This window comes from Malania oleifera, chromosome 8, assembly GCF_029873635.1.
Source record: "Malania oleifera isolate guangnan ecotype guangnan chromosome 8, ASM2987363v1, whole genome shotgun sequence".
NCBI lineage: Eukaryota > Viridiplantae > Streptophyta > Magnoliopsida > Santalales > Ximeniaceae > Malania > Malania oleifera.
Genome location: NC_080424.1, coordinates 37,231,258 through 37,255,109, shown reverse-complemented (window position 1 = coordinate 37,255,109; position 23,852 = coordinate 37,231,258). Strand labels below are relative to the sequence as shown.

The window sequence follows — 23,852 nt, the reverse complement described above, 5'->3', positions numbered from 1 at the left end:
AATTAGCAAAACTGTATAGGCAACAAAGTCCAATGCAAATCAAGGATACCACTCGAACAACTAAAATTATCCACTTCTCTATTATTAAGAAGACATAAGAAGTGAAGATCTCAAGAAGTAGAACCAAATATATCGTTTTTTTTTATAACAAAAAAGGATCTATTAATGAAAAGAATAATTATTTCTAAAGGTTCTTTTAGTCTTTTTAGTATTATTATAAAGTGTATTAGTATGTTAATTAGTGAGAGTTAATAAGAGTATTATGGTCACTAGTATGCATTCGATATGTATCATAAATAGAGGGAGAGACCTATCTTCAATTTTGGCCATTCATTTAAACAAAATCTAAAGATGGTATCAACATATGATCCAACCTAAACCCCATTACACTCAGCCCGTCACTGGAAAACACCTTCTAATCGTTTCCCTCCTCAAATCCACCTCCACCGTACATTATTTCACAAAACCAACCAAATAGCCAAAAACAGAACCCTTTTTGAAACCTACCCCTATAGAACCCCATCACCGGGAAGTGCCCCATGTGCCGACAAACTGTTGGCAGTCGCAACCCCACGCGTTGGCACATGAGAGAGATGTCGGCCACCTTTTTCTGATTTTTTCCTCCACAATGTTCTAATTCCTTCCCTAGACCATATTATCAAGTTGTTCGACATGTTTTCTGCTCAAAGATCTAACCTTTTTTGACCATGTACTCATGGTAATCTTTCAATTGTTGTTCAATGTTTGTAAAGGCTCTTTTGTGAGTTCTTAGAGTAGTGACGGTGTTCATAAGTTGAGTTGTGAGGTTGTGGGAGTGCTATATCAGTTGGTAAGTGGTTCACCTCATCCGTGGTTGTTTTAGTGCTTCACATCGTTTGCGGTTGTCCCAATTAGTTTTGATTATTCTCCTTGTTTGACATTGGTGTGGGTTCTAGTTTGTGAGTGTTGGGATGGAGCCTACATATCCCAAAAACACGTTTCCTTCATCACTGCCACAAATAACAACTCAAAAGCTGGATGGAAAGAATTATGTTAAATGGTCTAAGGTTGTTCAAGTTTATTTAGTAGGATTAGGAAAATCTGACCACTTGCTCCAATCTGATCCTTCTATTGAGAAGAGAAAAAAGTGTGGATTCTTGAAGATGCCTTGATTGTTTCCCTCTAGCAAAATTCGATGGAGCCCCAAATTGCACGTATGTGCATGCATCTAGATACATGCAAGGAGATTTGGGTTATGTCAAGCTTCTAGACTCCAGCAACATCACATGTATGTATGATCTATCCTAAGAGTACTTTCAGTTACGACAAGGAGATAGGAGCATTGCAGATTATTTTGGAGAGTTGAAACATATTCATGAGGAGCTTAACATCGTGCAACCAATAACCACTGAAGTTAGTGAGATGCAGAAGCAAAGGGAGTAGATGACAAATCTTCAAGTTCTAGCAGGCTTGAGACTCGATTTTGAGGCGATCTATCCCAGATACTTAGTAGTGCAAAGTTACCATCATTTGCTAAAGTTTATTCTCGCGCCCTTCGTGCTTCTTTTAGCACACATTCTTCCTGCTCTTGCATTTGGCTCTAAGAGGACAGCCTTTGCCACACAAAATGATTCTAGTTCTCTACCAAACAACAGCATAAGTTATCAAGGTGGTTCGAGTGGCCATGGTGGTAGAGATGGACAAGGTAGAGGCATTCCTCACAAGTGCACTCATTTTGGACAAGGTAATCATACTATTCAGCAGTGTTGGGATCTACACGATAGACCTTCACGCGTTGCCAATGCAACCACCACCGAGCAGCCAATGCTGCCACCACGGACTCCACGGCTTGGGGGCCAATTGGGGCGTAACATACAATATCTATGTCAGAGGAAGAATATTCCAAGTTCCAACAGTATCAAGCATCACAACAAGCTTATATTCTCATTGCATTTCTTGCCAAAATAGGCAATCCCACAGCATGTTTGTCATCCAGTACTTCTAGTCCAAGTCCTTGGGTTATAGACTCCGGTGCCACTGAACATATCTCAAGTATAAGCCTAATTTCTTCCCTACTCTTTCAACATCCTACAAATCTGCTTTGTGTTGATGTATCCACCACTGTCGTCAAGGGAATTGGGATTATAAATCCCACTTCTTTTATTTCTCTTCCTTCAGTTAGGTATATTCCCTAGTTTCCTCTCAATCTAATATCCGTTAGCAAGATTACTAAATCCATGAATTGTTTAATAGCATTCTTCCCTGATTCTACGAATATTTAGAATTTGAAGACGAGGAAGACAATTAGCAGAGGGCATGAAGCAAGCGAACTTTATCACTTTGAGTTGCTATCTCCTTCTACCACCTACACTACTACTACCACACCTCTCCAAATTCATTGTCATCTTGGTCATCCTTCATTAAAAAAGTTGAAACATCTAGTTCCTTATTTGAGTTGTGTGTCTAGTCTTGATGGTGAGTCTTGTAAGTTGGGAAAACATCATCATGTCCCTTTTGCTTCAAGAGTCAATAAACAGGCTGCAAGCCCTTTCATGTTAGTCCATTCTGATATTTGGGGTCCTAGTAGAGTTGTGTCCAAGTTGGCTTTCTGGTACTTTGTAACCTTTGTGAATGATTATTCAAGGATGACTTTGCTATATTTAATAAAAGATCGTTCTAAGTTATTTCATATGTTTTGTGCCTTCTGTTTTTAAATAAATACTCAATTTGGTTTGCCAATTCGAATACATCAAAATGATAATGATAAAGATTATTTTAGTACACAATTCACTACTTATATGACTTAATTTGGTATTATTGTTCATTAATCATCATGTGCTCACACTCCTCAACAAAATGAGGTTGCAAAGAGGAAAAATAAACATATCCTTAAAATCCCTCCCACCCTACTTTATCAAATGCATGTATCTAAAGTGTTTTGGAGTGATGTTGTATTTACTGCTTGCTATCTGATCAATAAGATGACATCCTCTATTCTTAGTGGTAAAACCCCTTACTCCATTCTCTTTCCTAATTCACCTTTATTCTCTCTACCTCCTTGTACATTCTGGTGTGTGTCCTTTGTTCATCAATTAACTCCTAGGGTGGAAAAGTTGGATCCTTGTGCTATAAAATGTGTCTTCCTGAGCTACTCATATACACAAAAGGGATATCGTTGTTATAGTCCTATATTGCATGGCTTCTTTGTTACTGTAGATGTTACGTTCTTTGAGTCTACACCTTACTACATCTAGTCCTTGAGTGCTTCTAATCTCAATGAGTCTTTTGCTTTGCTTAATCTTCCATATTCTAGTTTGTTGTCCTTGCCCAATCAATCACCTATGTCTCCATGTAGTTTGAGTCCTTCTCATCATATCGATCCTCCTAATTTGCAGGTGTATTCACGACGGTAGCCCCAAGGAAGAGAGTCCCCTCTAGCTTCGACTACCATGCCTTTGGTTTCCTAGTCTAATGATCATACTTCCCATGATGTTGATCCTCCCATCGTTGCCCAGAAAGATAAATGCACATGTACCCAACATCCCATTTCCAACTATGTTTGCTATGACTTCTTATCACCCTTCTATTATTGTTTTGTTACTACTCTATCTTCTGCTGCCCTTCCTAAATCTATTTTAGAAGCCTTAGCTCACTCTGGGTGGAGGAATGCCACGGTTGAAGAGATGAATGCTTTACAGGACAATGGTACTTGGGACTTGGTTCTCTTTCTCCTAACAAGTTTGTGGTTAGTTGTCGTTGGGTATACACTGTGAAAGTCAACCATGATGGTTCTATAGCTCATCTGAAGCCAATTTTTTTTGCTAAGGGGCATACTCAGGTGCATTGTTTGGACTATTCTAACACTTTTTCTCCCATGGCCAAACTTACATCAGTATGTCCATTCATATCCTTGAATACCACTTGTCACGGGTCTCTGCATCAATTAGATGTGAAGAATGTCTTCTTATATGGTGATCTTGAGGAGGAGGTCTATATGGAGCAACCACCTGGGTTTGTTACTTAGGGGGAGTTAGGCTTAGTGTGTTAGCTCAAAAAGGCATTATATGGTTTAAAATCATCTCCCAAAGCATGGTTTGGTCAATTTAGTGCTATAGCATTTGATTTTGGTCTTCGATGATGTACAATGGATCACTTTGTGTTTTATTGTCATACTTCATCACATAGGATCCTTCTCATTGTGTATATGGATGATATTGTTATAACAGCTGATGATGATAAAGATATTCAAAGTCTCAAACTCTTTCTACAAACAAAGTTTCAAACCAAATATTTGCGACCGTTGTAATACTTCTGGGGTATAGAAGTATCTAAGTCTCATATGGGAATTGTTTTGTCGCAGAGGAAGTATATTCTTGATGTTGGATGGAATTGGATTATTGGGATCCAAACCTATTGATACACTCATGGATCCTAACAGCAAGTTAGTGTCGAATATGGGTGATTTGTTGCCTAATCTTGGACGATACTAGAGACTTGTTGGAAAGTTGAATTATCTCATAGTCACTCATTTGGACATTCCTTTTGCAACCAGTGTTGTGAGTCAACTTATGGATTCTCCGAGGACAAGTCACTAGGACACAATAATTCGCATCTTAATATATCTTAAAGGTGCGCCCAGGAGAGGTCCTTTTATATCAAGATCTGGCTCACACTTATATTTAGGGATATACAGATGCAGCTTTAGGTGGGTCACCTTCTGACAGAAGATCCACAACCAAGTACTATATCTAGGTTGGTGGTAATTTGGTTTCTTAGAAGAGTAAGAAACAAATTGTGGTAGCTAGGTCAAGTGCTAAATCAGAGTATAAAGCTATGGCTCACACTACTCGTGAACTAATTTGGTTGAAGAACACGTTGGAAGAATTGAGTTTTCCACATTCTCAGCCTATGGAGTTGATGCGTGATAATCAAGCCACTCTTCATATTGCCTCCAAACTGGTCTTCCATGAGTGAACAAAACACATTGAAGTTGATTGTCATTTTGTTCAAGAGAAACTTGTGCAAAAGCTCATTACTACCACTTATATGAAATTCAATATGCGGCTTGCCGATTTGTTTACTTAAGCTTTGGGGGGTGTTCGTGTTAAATTTATTTGTAATAAGCTAGGAGCATATGATATTTATGCTCCAGCTTGAAGGGGAGTGTTAAAGGTTATTTTAGTCTTTTAGTATTATTATTAAGTGTGTTAGTATGTTAATTAGTGAGAGAAAGTAAGGGTATTATGGTCACTAGAATGTATTTGATTTAGAGGGAGAAACCTATCTTCAAGTTAGGTCATTCATTTAATCAAAATCTCAACAATTACAAAGAATGGAGGATAAGAAATCCTCTTGGTAAAATAGAGAACTAACAAAGAAACGCAATTACATTAAAGCTGCCTTTAGACTCTTTGGACATCAAACAGTGATAAACCCTCAAAAATCCCAAAAGAATGTGCCCAAAAGGAAGCATAAAAAATGACTTTCTCCCAAAGGAGGGATCTTCTTATCTCTGAAAATTCTGGCATTCTTTTCAATCCACATCACCCACAGCAATGAAAAAACCGTGCAGACCCAAAAATTCCTCCCTGTTTTATTCTTCCCAAAGCCCCAAAACATTACCTTTAAAAAGTCAAATATAGATTCCAGAGCCAACCACTCTCCCCCAAAAAATGAAATCAGATTGTTCCACATGTCCCAATGCCTTGCAATGAAGAAATAGATGGCTAGAACTCTCATTTGAACCACTGCACAGCATACAAATATCTGCACTAAGAGCTTTGTAGGGTTTCCGGATCTGTAATACATCATTCATATTAATCTCATTGAGTATGAGAGTCCAAACGAAAGCCTGGACTTTAAATGGAACCTTTGCTTTCCAAACGACTTTATTTAACAAGAAAGGACTACGGTTTGTGGATTTTGTATAATTTGAGAAAAAAGACTTGAAGAGAAGGACCTCAAAATGTCCTCAAACCAAAGCCTTGTATCCTCCCGCAAAGTTGGCAAAATAGAATCCAACACACTCAGCAAACGAGTTAGCTCATCAACCTCTCATTGAGACTCCTAAAAAAATGGAAATCTCAAGAAAAAGAGTGCCCTTCATTGAAATAAAAAGCTTAAATTGGTGCCTCGCGAATAGAGAAAAGTCTAAACAAGTGCGGCACCAACAGCTCCAACAAAGACTAACCAAACCAAATATCCTCCCATAAGCCAATTTTTTCCCCAATCCCCACTTTGAAATGAGTAAATGGAAAACAAAAAAATAAAAATAAAATAAAAATAAAAAAAGACAAGGTACCTGTGAAACAAACTTCCAAGGACTTGCATGAGTAGCATTGCCATTTGAAGATAGAAGTGAAGCAAAGAAGCATCATGAAAAGTAAAGACGTAATAAAGATGAGGAAAAGCTTCACAAAAATTCAATCTTCACCTTTCCACAAATCTTTCCAAAAGTATTAACATCCCAAGTTTGTAACAAGTCCATGGAATAAAGAGGCAAATATATGTTAGAACAAACAAGGATCAGATTTCACACACACAACTCCAACCCCCAGTCGCCCCCCACCACCCCCCCCCCCCAGCCACTTTGTTGGAATCTATGTCGAAAGACAAGGTTCCCAAACTGAAACACCAGATGATCAGAACTACTTCACCCTCAAAGAAGGGTTGTTAGACACTACCTAGCCCCAACCAAACTCGAAGTATTGCTTCCTTTTGGGGCTACCATGTGGTGCCCTTATGTTTCTTATATATAATGCCCCCAGATTCATTCACTTGAATCAAGCAGGTTTGGGATCAGGCAAGGAGATTAGGATCGATGAAGATCTGTTTTCTTATTTAATCAAATTGCATGTATTTTTTGGCTTAAATTGACCCAAAGTGACGTGCGGACACTTGTTTACTTTGAACTCCAGTTTTAGTTTCTCCCCAAGTCACCAAATCGGTCTGGAATGCTAAAAAAATAAAAAAGGAATTGCAAAAGAAATGGGAAACAGGATTAAATACCAATTTCATGTATCCACAGCCAGCCCGCCAATGGTAGTGGCTACTGGCTGACAGCATGATGGCCAATAGCAGTATCATAATGGTCATTAAATTTGTGAGTTGGTGGATCCTCTAAAATACAATTAAAATTTCATAGTTCCTCGTCTGTAACGCACTAAATTTCAAATTATGTCCAATTATAATGGCATAGGTCTACCCTAAAGACTTAGCTTCTGATACACACTCATAATGAATTATCAGAACTGATGACAAGATTCCTTGAGCCCATATGGGGAAGTGGATAGACCACTAAGCTACAAATCCTCCAGTCATCAGATACAATATCCCAAATTTTCTAATAGCTTCTACCTAATTAAGTGGGTATAGAACCAACAAATATCAAAAATTGTATTTGAAGATAGGATTCAATGTTTCCCATGGCTGCTTCTATATGCAAGCATCCAAGCAGAACAAGATTGAGGCTGCAAAGGTCAAACAAAAAATAGAACTAGAAATTTTTCAGCACACTTCACTTTTAGAGTCACTTCAAGTACAATGTCATCATAGAGGAGACTGGAAAATATAATATGTGATGCTAAAATCTCAAGATAAACCCCCCCCACAAAAAAAAAATTAAAAATAAATCTCATCACACACGAATTATAAAACGACCAAAACCTTAAATGGGATGTAAGAGAGGCCTTGAATGCGATCATTTTGCTCCTGAAAGCTAATAACCTTCCCAAAGCTGTCAACAGTAATTTTAAAGGTACTTTCAGGAGTCAAGTATGGCAACTTCTGCTCTTCAGGATAACATCTTATACTCTCTTCTAATTCCTCATAGCTACTTCCTTCTCCCCAAAGTTCATATATTCCTTTCACAAGAATGCCTGCAATTTTTCAAGTAAAGAAGGCTTTTCATTTTTTTTATTATTTATTTGCAAAATTTTTAAGTCAAGTCATATTGTTTAAACAAAAGTGCCTACTGTTTAAACAAAAGTACAGCCACTCAAAAGCATAACAATCTGCATGACAAACGTATGAACTCTATGGTTTGGGAGCTCATTGCAATGGGTGTTTTTGATTAGCAAAAGAAAATTTAACTGACACTGGAGACTAACGAGATCAAATTAAAGCAAGACACAGCATATTGTACAATGGGAAGACAAACTTCTGCGAGAAGGATATTACACAAATGATCAAAAAACTATAGGATGCATTCATTTTTATGAGTAATTTGCCATATAATTTCAGAGTCCTCTACCAATGAATTCATTATGGAAACCTCAAAACATCTCACTGAACCCATACAAGAATAATAAAAGGATCAACAATTTTCAAGCACAACAAATATTATGCCTTTAAAATTTTAAATTACGAAGGGGAATAACTTAATCCTTTCATTCTACTGATGCATTGTAACAAATAATGCATAAACACCATAACAGGACTAACATTATTCCTCCTAGTGGAAAGCAAAGCACATTCTGAAGTGATGGAAACCATGAGATGGGCAAGAAGACAAGTTTAGAGATTGTGAGAGTTATTTGATTTTTATAGGGAATGGTTGGAACTTTATTTATTTTTGAGATTTTTCTAATTTCTGGGGAAATTTAGGGCCATACTTTAAGGACCATATGTTGAGAAAATTTCTTAAGTTCTTGATTAGGAAACTAGTATTTCAGCAAAATCAGGGTTTTTATTATTTGTTTGCTTCTTTTTCAAGCACAGCTAGTCTATATAGAAGGCCCTAAAATCTGTACTGTTTTAAAGGGATCAAATTTATGATTTGCATTTGAGTGCTTGAGTTTCAATAGGGGAATTATCCTTCTATTGTATCCCCTTCTCTCTTCTCCCTTTTGCCTCATATTTCCCTCCCTTCCTTCGTCCTCTCATTCCCATCTCTCCACAATTACTCTGTCTTGTGCAGCATCAGTTTGGTATCAGAGATAAATCTCGCTCGATCTTCTTGTTCTATTTTCCTTGCCATAATTACTCTCTCGTAAACTATTATCCATACATAGATACATGCATCCATCTATATAATTTATCTTACTCTAATCAAACTCAGTTTGATAGTTCTGCGTTAAAGAGACTAGTATCAGTGAATAGGAGGAAATTTTTTCAGCTATATATATCACAGCCAAAAGAAAGAGAATAAAGTTCTTGAAAGAAAGAAGCCTCATCAAAAATAAATATCACATGTTCAACTTCTAGTTGGGAAAGCAAGTTTCATCCTCACAGTGAATGTCACAAACTTGATCAAACATGCACCATCAGCTGAATCCCTCGACTTTACTCCCCAGAAATCCAACCTCGTAAAGATCTCCCACTGTTGTGTCTCTGATCACTTCAATGGAATCATGGAATTCCCATTGAAAACCTCTGGAAATGAAATGAAGACTTTTACTGGTACTGGCTTCAATGACCTAATGGCTATTACAAAGGCAGACCAGAATCTGAAGCTAGAAGGATTGTTAGTGAATGAGACTGATAAATCTAACAATGCAAATAGCCAGAACTGGAGAAAACTGTTTCTAGATCAATGCAAATAGCACCCATGCTATGGTTGATACCGAGGGTACCCATAATTTTGTTTCACAAGTAGAAACGCAAGGACTCAACTTAAACTTAGAAAAGGACTCAGGATGCATGAAAGCACTTAACTCCAGAGCTCAGCCTACTCTAGGAACAGCCAAGCAAGTTACAATAAAGCTTGGACAGTGGACGGGACATGCGAATTTCACAGTTGTACCATTGGATGATTTCCAAGTGATTCTTGGAATGGAATTTTTTAGGGAGACTAAGGTGGCACCAATGGCCTTTTCTAGTTCCCTTTGTCTAATGAGAGACCACCCTTGCATGGTGCAAGCAAAGAAAGGAGACGATGAGAAGTTCCATTTTGCCATGCAACTCAATAAAGGATTGAAGAGGGGTGAGCAAACTTATTTAGTCATGCTGGTGGTAGATGAAGTAGGCCAAGGGCAGGTGCTTACTGTCATCCAAGTTATGTTGGATGAGTATAAAGTTGTGATGCCGAACAAGCTACCCCACAACTTGCCTCCATGACATGGTCTGGAGCATTAAATCGAGTTGTTACCAGGAATGAAATCACCTACTAAAGGGTCATATCAGATGGCACCTACAAAGTTAGCAAAATTGAAAAACGGCTTGATGAATTCTTAAAAGCAAGCTATACATGTCCTTTTGAAGCACTGCTCAGAATATTGGTGTTGTTTTAGAGGAAACATGATAGGATCATGCGGATGTGTGTGGACTACAAAGTGCTTAACAAGGTGATTGTGTGCAACAAGTACCCTATTCCACTAATTGCTGATTTGTTTGATCAGCTAAGTCATGCAAAGTACTTCACCAAACTTGACTTGCGGTCAGGCTACCATCAGGTAAGGATCACAAACAGTGATGTGCCGAAGACAACTTGTGTGACACGGTATTGGGCATATGAATTCTTGGTGATGCCCTTCAAATTGAAAAAATGCACCAGCAACATTTTGCACTTGGATGAATCAAGTATTTCATGAGTACCTCGCCAAGCTTGTCGTGGTATACCTAGATGACATTGTTGCCTATAGTTCCACTCTAAAGAAACATAAACAACATCTACGAAAGGTGTTCAACAAGCGAAAGGAGAATAGTCTTTAGTAAAGAGAGAGAATTTCGCTCAGCAGAGCATCAAATTCCTTGGTCATGTGATTGAACAAGGTCATATATGGATGGATATGGAGAAGGTGAGAGCTATTCAACACTATAAGATCCCAACGACAATGAAAGAGTTGTGTTCCTTTCTTGGACTCACCAACTATTACAAAATTTTCATGGAAGGGTACTTGAGGAGAGTTGCACCATTAATAGAATTGTTGGAGTGTAGGAGGACCTGGACGGAGGGAGCCTTTGACAACTTGAAGGAAACCATGATGCGAGATCCAGCACTTGCCCTTCCGGACATCATGAAACCCTTTGAGGTACAGATAGATGCATCAAACTATTCCCTTAGTGGAGTCTTGTTACAGCATGGGCATCTTATTGCATATGAGAGCTATAAGCTAAGTGAAGCTGAATGGAGGTACACAGCTTAAAAGAAGGAGATGGTATTAGTGACACATTGTCTCCACGTGTAGTGACATTACCTACTTGGGTCAAAGTTTGTTGTGAAAACAAATAACTCAGGTATCAATCACTTCAAAGTTTGTTGTGAAAACAAATAACTCAGCTATCAATAACTCTGCAAGTGCTAACGAGACCATGGGAGAGTGTCTCACTTGAATTCATCACCAGCCTTCCAAGAGTGGGAGATGTAGGGTCTATACTTGTGGTTATAGACAAGTTTTTGAAGTACGGTACTTTCATACCCACACTAGAGTACCATTCAGCAAAGGAAACTGCACAATTATTTTTTAAACATATTGTGAAAAATTGGGGTGATCCCCTAGACATTTCAATGACCGAGACCCAAGATTCACTCGTAACTTCTTGACAAAACTTTTTAGAATCCTTCGGTTCACAGCTTGATATCTCTTGGTGTTACCACCCGCATACAGATGGACAGGTGGAGAGATTCAATGGGCTTCTGGAGGAATACTTGTGCCACTTTGTCACTACCAATCAAAAGAATTAGGTGCAACTACTCGATGTGACCCAATCCATTTCAACATCGAAAAGAGCTCAACAAAAAACAAAGAGTCCTTTTAAGTTTGTTACAAGCCAACAGTCGTTGGTACCTCACATAATGAACGAGTCATACAGAAGAAAGAGTCCAAGACCATACATGTTCACCAAAGAATGGAGAAAAAATGCGGAGTTTGCCCGAGCTTACCTGGAAAAAGCTTCCAAGCAGATTAAGAAGTGGGCAGATATGGGGAGAAGATTGTTACACTTTAACGTGGGTGACTTGGTGCATGTTAAGCTCAATCCTGAAAAAATCCAATCACCATGGGGTTGAGATGGGAGACTACTTCACAAATATAAAGGGCCAAGCCCCATCTTGGCTAAAGTCGAGACGGCCTCTTACAAGGTTAATCCTCTGGCTTGGATGAAAGTGGATCTAGTGTTTCATGTCAGCTGCCCCAAGTCATTCAACACTGATGCTAAAGCTCCAAGTAGAAGTCAATCAACCAAATAACCACAGAAGATAGCGCAACCTAATAGAAAGGAAGTTGAGGTCATCCTTGCAGATAAAGAGTTCACATCCTCAATGAAGAAATAGCACAAATTCTTAGTGAAGTGGAAAAGCCTTGGAGATGAAGAAATCAATTGGATTTCAGTGGAAGACGTGCAACGGTTCGTGCACAAAGTTGAAGACTACTTGTCAAAATCTACGAAGACATCGACCACATAAGTGGGGGAGAATGTCACAAGCAAAGCTTGTTCAGGGCATTATGCTTGCCTATGACCACTAGCCTTGTCTACATGGGATGGGTTATCATCATGTGTATAAGTAGGTTTTATACTTTGAGTAAGTGCAAATTGTAGTGTAAAGTGGACGTATGACTCCTCGAACATTTTGATGTTTCCTAGTTCTAAAGAAAAAATACCATAGAAAGCTCTTTAGGGGAGGATGAGTGTTCATTAGTCTTGGAAAACTCACTAGCTTCTGTCAACGTGTATAGCCTACTTGTCTCTCTTGCTAAACACACATTGCTTATGCAGGAATCACTAGTAATTGCCAATCAGCCGTAGCAATGAATTCGTTCTCAAGACCAGTGAATATCACTTATTTTGGTGTTTATCAGTGGTTACGGAGGTGTTGTTTGTGAGTTACGTCACTTCCATATTTACCGTTTGCTTGCCATTTGCTCTCATGAATTGCTTATTGCTTCCACTTACTTTTCATTGAATTGTTGTGAAAGTGTTTTTGTGGTAAACCATAGTAATTTTTAGCTGACTATTTAGGCAAGAGTGTTTTAACTAGTACTACATATCCCTTCACAAGGTGTAAAATATTCAGCCCGTGACACCTCTAGATCTCATTCCCACGTTTGTTTGAACATGGGAATCTAATGTGGCAAGAATGTTCACATTCCTAAGAATGAAAGGATTCCCATGAAACATGGGCATCCTACTACTACCCTCCCTCACAAGTAAGTTTTATGGGAATCCCATTCTAATGGAAAACTTTTGGACTTAATTGCCCCCCCTATTTTGATGGGTCGGACAATAATGCCACTATATTATAGTATACTAGTATATTATTTTTAAAAAAATAATAAATTATTTTGTCAAGAAGTTCTAAAACTTTTTAGAATCCTTCAGTTCACAGCTTGACAATAATGCAACTTATTATAGTGTATTATATTTTAAAATAATAAATTATTAGTAAAATAAAGTATTATTATTTGTTGTAATAATTTAATATAATAGTTAATATTTACTATTTAGACAAGGTATTACCCTCAATTATTTCGGTTAATCAATTATTTAAGTGTTCAATTTTTTAAATTTATGATTTTTGTATTTTTAAGGCATGGATTTAATTAAATACATACTCTCAGTAGATTTTTGTGTTGAAAATATAATTATTCTTCGTATATTGTTTATACACATGAAGGGTATAATGGTCATCTTCTTCAAATGCCTGCTAGAATTTCCATCTTGGACCAAACATTAAAATGGGAATCTTGTGTAAATTCTTGGGAAACTTAAAACACAAACCAAACAAAAATATTCCCATGGGCCACGAGGCAAACACTCCATTTCTAAGAATGTTAAACCATGGGAATATTCTTTATACTGCAAACCAAATGCCTTCTGTTGGCCTAACAAGGCTTACGAATCTTCTTTTGATGATAACAAACCAAGGGAACTTAACGTGTTTTGGCTAAGTGATGATGTTTCAGGAATCAAATAAATGAATTCAAGATCAAGTGCTCACAAGCTTTGTTGAAAGTTTATACTCCAAAGACAGATGATCAAATGAAAGCTTAAAGCATATTTAAAACTTGGACTCAAAGATAGAAAAATCCGATGAAGCTTAAAGTATATTGAAACTTGAAGGATGAAGCTTAAAGTCTATTGAAGCTTGAAGAAAAGATGGACTCAAAGAAAGACAAACATGAAGACTTAGTGCTTAGAATAAGAAGTCTTGTGTAAGTACTTCATTTATTGTCGATATGGATGCATTGAAGCTCTTAGGTTTAATTATTGACTTAGAGACCAAATTTTGAAAACCACGAAAAATATCTTCAAAAGTCTCAGAGCAATATCGCAAGTATAAAAGTTAACAAAAATTTTTGGAAACAAAATTGTAAAAGCATATGTTGTTGCATGATCAGGCGACTAACCTGTTCTGGTCAGGCAACTGTACTTTTTATGCAAATAAATTGAGAACACGGAATAGGCCCAATCAACTGAGCCCGTGAGTCCAGGCGACTGACCCCATTCTGACTTTGAAATTCCGCTGGATTTTTAAAGATCAGGCAACTGACCCCGATAGTCCAGTCAATTGAACTTCGTAACGGTCAAATTTAAATAGCGAAGAAAAGTTTCCAAACTTGATTACTTAGACCCCAAATTTTGTACTAACTTGGGAAACACTCAAAACAACTTGGGGAACACGAAATAGAAGCTTTTTCCATCTATAAATACATGGGAAACCTAAAGATTTTATACACCAACAATTACAATCAAGCAATCAAGCTATATTATTCATACTCTTCAAAACTCTTATGTGATAGCTGAAAAGAAAGATAGCTGGAGTTCAAAGTTAACTAAAGGAACTTATAAAAAGAGTTTGTAAAGAAATTTTTTTAAATCTCAATTCACCCCCCCCCCCCCTCCCTTCTTGGGAGTACACCTTACTTTTCCCCTTCCAAGGCAACTTATAACGAATGGATCTTCCCTACACAATTACAGTTGCACTGAGAAGTCAAGAAGAATTTGTGTTGGATTCACCCTAGTCAAGATCAATATCTTTAAGATCGTCAAAAGCCTCCATCACCTCTCTGTCAAAATCAACTAGGATCAAAACTCATGTCGAGTTTCCTTTATCTATGGTTTCATTGCCATCACCTTAATGATCTATTTCATCACAACAACTAACAGTGAGTTGTCTTGGGTGATTTCAACACAACAAGAGAAGCTTCAGAAAGCTCTAGTGGAGCATCAACTACCAATTCAACTAGAATAGAATGGAAGACTTTAGAAACTTCCTCTTTGACACAGACCTTGATGAATTCCCCTTCTCTAAACCTCTCTTTACCTAGATAAACAAAAGGAGTGAAGGTTTTATCGCAAAGAAGTTTGACAAAGCCCTCATCTCTCCTCAAGTCCTTGCCCAATTCCCTACAATGCAAGTCTATTTTCTCCCTCCTAGAGTCTCTGACCACAACCCTTGATTTATCACTCTCAACCCTGAATCACTTTCTACCAAGTTCAATGCTAACATCTTCAAGTTCCTAAATTGCTAGACTAAACACCCTGACTTCATCAACATTGTCGCTAATGCTTGGAGTATCAAAGTTTTTGGCTCTACAATGTATTCTCTTTTCTTCAAACTAAAGATTCTTTAGGGTGTGCTCCAAGACCCCCATAAAAAGCACTTCTCATCAATTAATAGTAGGATAAGCCAAGCAAGAATTGGAATCCCCCCCAAATTAAACAACTGAAAGGTGCCTAAAATTCAAATGAAGTAAACTCCAAGTCTCCAAGCTCAAAGTCTATAATTTCTTGGCCAAGTAAGAGGGCATTAAAGACAAAGAGCAAGACCTGACTCGCTTAGATTGGGAGACAAGAACAACAAATTTTTCTGCATGATGGTAAATTACAGAAAGGCATGATCCCAAATCAAATCCCTAGTTGATTCTAATGGAAAACCCTTTAACACTTATGATTAGATCTCCAAGCAATGGTTATCTTGCTATGAAGGTCTTCTTGGGAGTTAAAAAGAAAAAGAGGTCCTCCAACTTTACCTAGAGTGAAGAAGCTAAATTCATTTTATAGAAAAGCCATTATCCCTTTTTGCTAGTGTTCTCTAACCACCCTCTTTATCGCATGGCTGTCTCTCTCTCACTCCAAATTGCCTTGACCCTCACCCTCAAACTCGGTGTGCTCCTCTCTCTCAAAACACCGTCATATATATGTGCATGAAACACATAGATATGCACATGGTGGACTAGATGTGTGTGCAATGGTCAAGCGTGGGAGTTGGGCTGGTGTGTTGTGTTTGAACTGCAAGAGCACACGGTGTACGAATGTCTGTCCTATCATAGAAGTAGATGTGTTGATTGGGGAGTGCGCACATGTATGCATGGGTTTGAGTGTTGATTGTGGACCCACAAGTGTGAACATGAGGGGTAGTAGTGTATTTCAAAAAAAAAAAAAGTATTTATGGTTTAAAAATATCAATGTATCATTTTCTTAGTGCAAAAAAAGGAAAAATAAAAAAAAAAACCATGTTATTGTTTGATCGGTTTTAATGTCCCAAAATCTTTGTTTTTTATTTTATTAGTGCTTTTAGTATCTAAAAATAACTTTTCCTTTTATGCTTAAAACTTAGTGTTTTAAGGTGACAAAAATCAGTATTTTCAGTGTTTTGTTGGTTGAAAATTCAATGTTCTAGTGAAAAAACAGTGTCCATTTGTTTGTTTTTTTTTGTAAATTCGTGCTTCAATAAGTATTTATTAAGCCATCAACAATGTTGTCCAAACCATGTGTTTCTTTAAAGGTGAAAAGGGGTTGAGACAAGGGGACCCATCTCCCCTTATCTCTTTGTCATGGGTATGCGCTTACAGCATTGCTAAATCAAGCCACGAGATATGGTAAACTCTCCCATCACTTCAACTGTCGCAAGGTATTTATAAATATCTTATGCTTTGCTGATGATCCCTTGATCCTTGCAAAAGGGATGCTGACTCTGCAACAAGCACCAAATCTGTTCTCTCCATGTTCTACCTGTCATCAAGCTGGAAATGCAATCCATCCAAACCTGAACAGTTCTGTTCTGGTATTCAAGCATCATATGTAGAATATCAACCTTGTTTCATGAAATTCACTAGCCCCTAAATATTAAGTGATAGATTTATCATCACAACAGCAACTAAGCAGCAAGGCAAGCATATAAGAACCACGTCTCTCTAATGTCAGTTGACTACAGCTAAAATTTTGTCAATTATAAATCACAACGTAAAGTTAACAACTATGCCTTCCCCCCTGCCTAGTTGAGGTCAGCTGCACAAAAATTTTAAAAGAAACTTAATAGAAGAAAATTTGATCATTGTTTTCCATTCAATTCCTTATGAGGCTAACAATTCTGCTAAATTTTAAATGAAAAAATGCAAGAATTTTCACGGACCCATTTTGGAATCTGAACATGGATAACCTTCATGTAATCTCCCGAACATATTGCACATCAGCCTATTAATTTCAACCAGCTTCAAAATCAGTTCGCCCCATTCTCTAACTTACCAAACTGCCCCATGCTAAAACTATTAGAATGTATAGACACGTTAACTAAAGATTCAGCAGCAAACAGTTTCGTCTCAATCCACTTCTCTTTTGCTCCCGTTTAAAATCACGCCTATTTCCATTTTATGTAGTATTGTCACACGGATTAAAGTAATTTTGCCTCTTTGTTGCTTAGCAATAGTAAATATCGTTACTTGTGAGCCTAATTGACAAGAATATCCACAATTTGCTCCAAACCATCAGAATGCAGGAAATGTAAGCAATTTGTCATCACAAAAAACTGTTCAGCATAAGTTTTCAACAAGGTTTCTCCATGTGCATGCCGAGACTACTAAGGAAAATAAAATTAGCTCCAAGAAAAAATTAAAGGAAGTTTTCTCTTCACTCATTAGCCAAAACCATGGGGAAGTACAAGATATATCAGACGTACTTCCCCTTCTTTCAAATAAACAAAGATGAAGAAAGGTTGGAAGTATAATTTGCAGAAATACTCACTTCGATTGGCGATTCTTCGAGCAACATCCTCAGAAGGAAGATTGACGAAGTGGAAAGGAGAGTCCGGGTGGTGATGTTGTGGAAGCTTCCATTCCAAGGACTTCTGCTCGGCCGAGTCTCCGAAAGCACCGAAGAGCTCTGCCAGAGATTCCACTTCGGGTCTCCTGTAATCCAGCAACCTATGATAGAACACGCACAGATACCACATTTTCTTATCCTCCCTGTTTTTCTGTTTGTTCTCCTGCTGATGCCGAAGCTGCTACGGTTCAGCGCTGGAGAAGTGCTGTGAGCAGGGCACAACTACAACCTAAGCAAGCGAGGAGAAAGTGCTAAACCCAAAACCCAAACCCCAACACACTGGAGTGTTTTCTCGTTAATAAATTTAAATAATTTCAACTGCAAAAGTATATCTCAAAATGGGACGGATAAAAGACTCCTTGGTATTTTTGACTTTTACTTTTTTCATAAAGCAAAGAAATTTGTGACCGCAATGCATTTGTTTATTTTAGTTTTATTTATTTATTTATTTATTTATTATTTTTTGTGAAAATTAAAAAGTAAATGATTATTTGGTTCGATGAACAACCATACACATTAGAATAATAGATATGTGTCCCGGGAGTCGAGTTGGCCGAACATCCAACTGATGCACAGAAGTCGTATCCGCATTTCGGATTTTGCCCTGATCAGCGAGACCTGGGGGCGAAAGACGCTGATCTGTAGGTTTAGTGTTTCACCAAAGGGTCCAAAAGGCTCATTGATGACTAGGGTTCCTATATAACAAAAAAAAAATGAAATATATTTTAAATTTTAAGAATTAAGAGAATAGTTTATTTTTATATATTCTTAATTATTTCATTTAACATGTACTAAGAAATGAGTAAATATCCCCATGATGAAATTTGTAATAGTTATTCCTCCTTCATTCTTTATTATGGACTCATAAAATGTTCCACATTGTTATTTGTTTTATAATAAAAACATAATTTTTTAAATAACTAATTATAACTAACCTACTAAAATTAATCTTTTCCTGAGAATATAAATTCCACAAACCAAACGTAACTTAAATGTTTTATAATTTTAAGTTGTTATGCATGTTGCTATTATAGATAGCTTCTCAACAATGGATTGACCTCATTATCTTGACTCAAACTGCAACAAAGAAAACCATGTAATAAGATTATATGTTTATTAGTTTTCGACGAAGTTGTCATTGATATTTTTTGTCATAGTTATATATAGATCGCCTAATTACTACATACTTCTTACTCTCTAGGCTAACGTAGGTATAAGAAATTGCAATATTGGTCTATGTAATCAAGATAACATTCAAGAATACAATTATATGAAAGAAAGATATCAATGTCCCCATTACATTTCAATGAACAATACCTAATTAGTCAATAATTACCTTGATCTTCAATTATTCATGACTCATGACTCTTCTACATCCATTTGATTACTAGTGTTTTATAGATATGGTTGTCAAACAGATTTTGTGGAGTGATAGGTTATGGAAATGTATAGTAATGAACTTGTTATTCCAGTCATCTTAGAAGTGTAGGAAAGTTCCTTATTACATAAGAGCATCTTATGGAATATGTAGTAAGAGTCATAGATATCGTTGAAAGATGGAGAAAGGAGCCAGGTGAACAGACTTTGATTAAAATAGGGAATAAGGAGGTCGAAGGGAATAAATCAAAAATAGTAGATAATAAGAAAGAGAGGGTGTTGACTCTATGAGTCTAATCTTGTTTTAATTATGACAAAACCAATGTTTCTCATCTATGCACTGAGTCTCTTGAACAGGTATGCCTAAGCATGCACTGTTGGTAGGAAATCAAGCAAGTCATACAAATTATGAAGAACAAGCTTTATTTATGGCGTCTGAAGAATCAAAAGAATGAAGACCTATTTTCTATTGTATTTGCATTCATTTTAAATTGGTTTGTAATATAATATGATCTGTAATAAACTATATCACATGCATGGTAGGACTAAATGCTCAAGACCATAGAGTGACCTTAGGGCTCAGTCAACTGATGCCAGGTTTTTGGGACTAACTTAAAGACCTCAGAAAGACCTTAGGTTCTTACATATACACATAAATTTGTCCCTAATATTACATGTATCATCAGGGAAATTAATTGGCTTAAGTCTGGATTTAAAGGGTAAAAATAGTGACGCTTCAGGCGATCGAGCTATAGTGTTCAAAACACTTCAAGCGACCGAACTGCTGACAAGTCAAAATGCTTACTTAGGTTCGGGCGACTGAACTCAAAAGGACCGTAGCGTCCTCAATCAACTGAACCAGTACTATGTACTTTTCCATCATCCCCGGGCGCTTGAACCTACAGTTCATTTTACCCTCGAACGACCAAATATATGAATTTGGTAAATCGAACTTGAGACCGGGTAGGGACTGAAGCTCAGATAGAATGAATATAGCCTTGGTTTAGCAAACCGACCCTTTTCTCAGGCACCCGAAAGTTTAAAAAATACTTTTCTTCATGTGTCTATTCGAGCGACCAAACCAAGGGTCAAGCACCTGAAACTCTCGGGTTGAAATAATTTTAATTGCGGTAACACGGGGTTATTTGGGTTAAACTGGTTTAAAACATTTTTAATATTCCCTACTGAGTCTCAATGGTTACTTTTTTAGGAGAATTTATACCTTCTTATTTGCCTTAATTAGCAATAGATTAGCACAATATTCTCTCAATTTCTTACACTTCTATTTGCTCATACTCCACTATTTTTCAAGCAAAAATTGTTCATACTCTCTTACACCTTATTTGCAAAATCATTTTTAACAAAGAGAGCTCTTCTTTATTGTTCCCCTAACTTGCAAATCAATTGCAAAGTGTAGGGAGATTTGATTAAGTTATTGTGCATCACTTCAAATCATTTCCTTGGCAGAAACTCTCACATATTCATACTTGAAAATCTATTTTTGAGAATTCTTGCTTGTTTAATCTTTCCCATAATATCTCATATATAAATATTTGATTGGGAAGATTTTGTTTTTTAACTTGCTAGTATTGACATTCAAATTGCAAGACTTGAAAGCTTGCATATAATCTTTGATATTGTTTTTACAAGTTTCAATCCAAAGTATCTATTGTGCTTTACATTTATAATATCCTTGAGATATTTGATTTGGATTGTGTTAAACTTCCTCTGATTATTTATGCATTGAATAATTTATCTTAAATCAAAGGTTGAACTCTCACATATACATACACTCACACATCTTAGAGAGTTTACATATTGGATCCCACCCGAGCATTAAATTCATATCATCTATGAGTGCATATTTATCTTGACAATATTGTAGTACATATATGCTTGTATAGAAGCGCTTAAAATTGTACGCAAAATTTCATATTCATTGATTGTATTCCAGGCATGGCCTAAGAGGGCGGTAATCCAACCCGGAAGGATTGTTTGTAAAGGTTAAGGTCTGCCCTGTGCTAATTGACCTGGTTGTATTTGGTGTTGCTTCACCCGTTAAGTGAGCTTATAGTGTAATCCTTGTACTGGTGAGCCAAGGCAGGGACGTAGGCAGGATTGACCGAACTCCGATATCATATTCAGTGTCACTTTTACATTGCCTGCATTATATTCTGCTTTATGCTTGATTTAATTTCCCTACTGAATATACTGCATCTCTAATTGACACTAAATTGTATCTGGTTGAGAAATACTGAAATTGTGGTGCATGTACTGAAAATTATTTAATATATCATATCTACAATTTCATATATACTTGGACTGCTCCTATGTTGCATTATACTGTTGTTAGATTAGTTTAACCTAGGAGGAAATTTTTTAAATCTCCAATTCACCCCCCCTCTTAGGATTGCACCAAAACTAACATTTGGTATCAGAGCCTAGTTAACTGGACTTAAACATTATTTTGTAAAAAGATCATGATGGCTCATTTTGGTGCATCCCCATCTTGTGAGGGAAGGTTATCTGTGAACCCTCTAGTGTTCCACGGTGAAAATTTCGCCGAATGGAAATTTAGGATGACTATTTTTATTAAAGCTTTAAATTCGAAATTTTGGAAAGTCATTGCTTGTGGGAACGTTGGGCCTATGAAAATCATTGATTGTATTGACATTCCCAAATTAGAAAATGAGTTGAATGATGATGACATGTATTTAGTGCAAATAAATTTTGATGCCATGAGCACTTTGGTGCATGCCCTTGGTTCTAACATTCTTTGTGAAGTTATGGCATGTCATAGTGCTAAAAAAATATATGGGAGGAACTTGAAAGGAGATATGGAGCATCTATGCATAAAAAATCTATAGCTCCATGTGACTCCAGCTCAAAAGGCCATGAAGGAGAAAAACAATGCTTTATTGCTTTAACTGATGAAGAGGTAAATTCCTTTCCCTCTACTTCTTTAAATGATTTATGCAATAATTCATGTGATAAATCTTGTGATGCTTCTAATTCTGAATCATGTGATAGTTCTGATCATGAAAGCAGGCCAATTTATGAGGAACTCAAATTAGAATATATTAAAACTCATAAGTATCTTGTTAAAGCTCTTAAATGCTATACTGTTTTGAAAAAAAAGAACGATGCATCATTGAAAGAACTTGAATCACAAATTCTTGTTAATAAAGAAAAGGATTTGAAAAACATGAATTTGGAAAATAAGAATGCTATGCTACAAAAAGAGCTTAAAGACGTAAGATCCCAACTTACAATTGAAAATGAAAAGGATCTTCATATCCTTGATCTTGAAAATAAAGCAAACAATATGACTAAAGAATTTATGAAATTTCATAATGTTTGCAAAGGTCTAGAGAACTTAAAAATTCAAGATCTAGAAAATAAAATAGAAGATCAGTCTAAGATCATCCATACATTCACTAGAGGTAAAGAAAACTTTGACAAGCTATTCGGTTCACAAAAGATGACCTTAGATAAAGAAGGTATAGGTTTTAATGGGATTGAAAATAAGAAAAGAAAGAACTTATACATGGGGTACTTTGTTAAAGCATCAAAATACTATTGTAGAGACCCGAACAATTATTGTAATTTAATAATAGGAGGAGGAGAGGGAAAAGAAATTAAAGAAGGAAATTAAACAGGGTCTCGTCGATGAACACAGGGGATTCGTCGACGAGCGTGCATAAGGGGCTCATCGACGGGGACGTGTCTCGTCGAAGAGAAGATACCGAGAGGATGTATAACTCAGTTCTGAATTTCATTGATAAAGGTAAGCACTCGTCGATGAATTCTCTTCTTGACCTCGTCGATGAAGTGACGTTGCTCGTCGACGAAAGCCAGTGTATAAATAGGCCTAAATCTCATTTTTTTGGCCGAAAATCATGCGCAAATCACTCTCTCTCACCTTAGTTTGTCCCTCCTCCCTTTTCTTAAAGATTTCAGGCCAGATTCTCACTGGTTCGCCGATCTGAAGCCACCATGACATTCTTGGGAAAGTTTTCTACAAATTTGCTAGAGTGGATCGTCGGTGGGGTTACCTTGGAATTCATCCCAAACTCAAGGTAAGGCTTTTTATTCAGAATTTGGCTTTTCATAGTTATAGGAAAATGTTGTACATGGAGAAATACCGAAGTTTTGTTCTGTAAAATGTTGATTTCAGCGTGTTGAACAGGGAACCCTGCGAGTGCAGGACTAAATTTCATAGGGGTTTTTCAGTTGTCAGGTAAGGGAATAAACTAAAGAAGTAATTTTTCATGAAAATTATTATTAAATTATTAGCAGATTTATGTTCAAAAAGCATGTAATATATCTGAGTATTTTTGAGTAAATGCATATTTGGGAAAATGCTACTGTTACACTGAAATGTATGTTTTTAGTATAAAATGCCAGAAAATATGATTTCAGAGTAGAATGTATGGTTTTATTCAGTATTGTGTGGTATGAATATTATTTTACGTAAATTGTATCATGTTAAGGTAATTTTACAGATAAAATATATT

The 23,852-nt window shown here is 36.8% G+C and overlaps 1 protein-coding gene across 1 annotated transcript in view; it reads right to left on the bottom strand.

Moving 5' to 3' along the window:
* Positions 1-18,264, bottom strand: part of LOC131161991 (uncharacterized) — a 37,162-nt gene extending 18,898 nt beyond the window's left edge. Inside the window, exons 1-2 of the mRNA XM_058118071.1 lie at positions 17,881-18,264; positions 7,645-7,856 (exon numbers count right to left, since the gene is read on the bottom strand). Coding sequence (XP_057974054.1) covers positions 7,645-7,856; positions 17,881-18,088 — 420 coding nt within the window. The 5' untranslated portion in view covers positions 18,089-18,264. The remainder of the gene's footprint in view (positions 1-7,644; positions 7,857-17,880) is intronic.
* Positions 18,265-23,852: the final 5,588 nt, after the last annotated feature.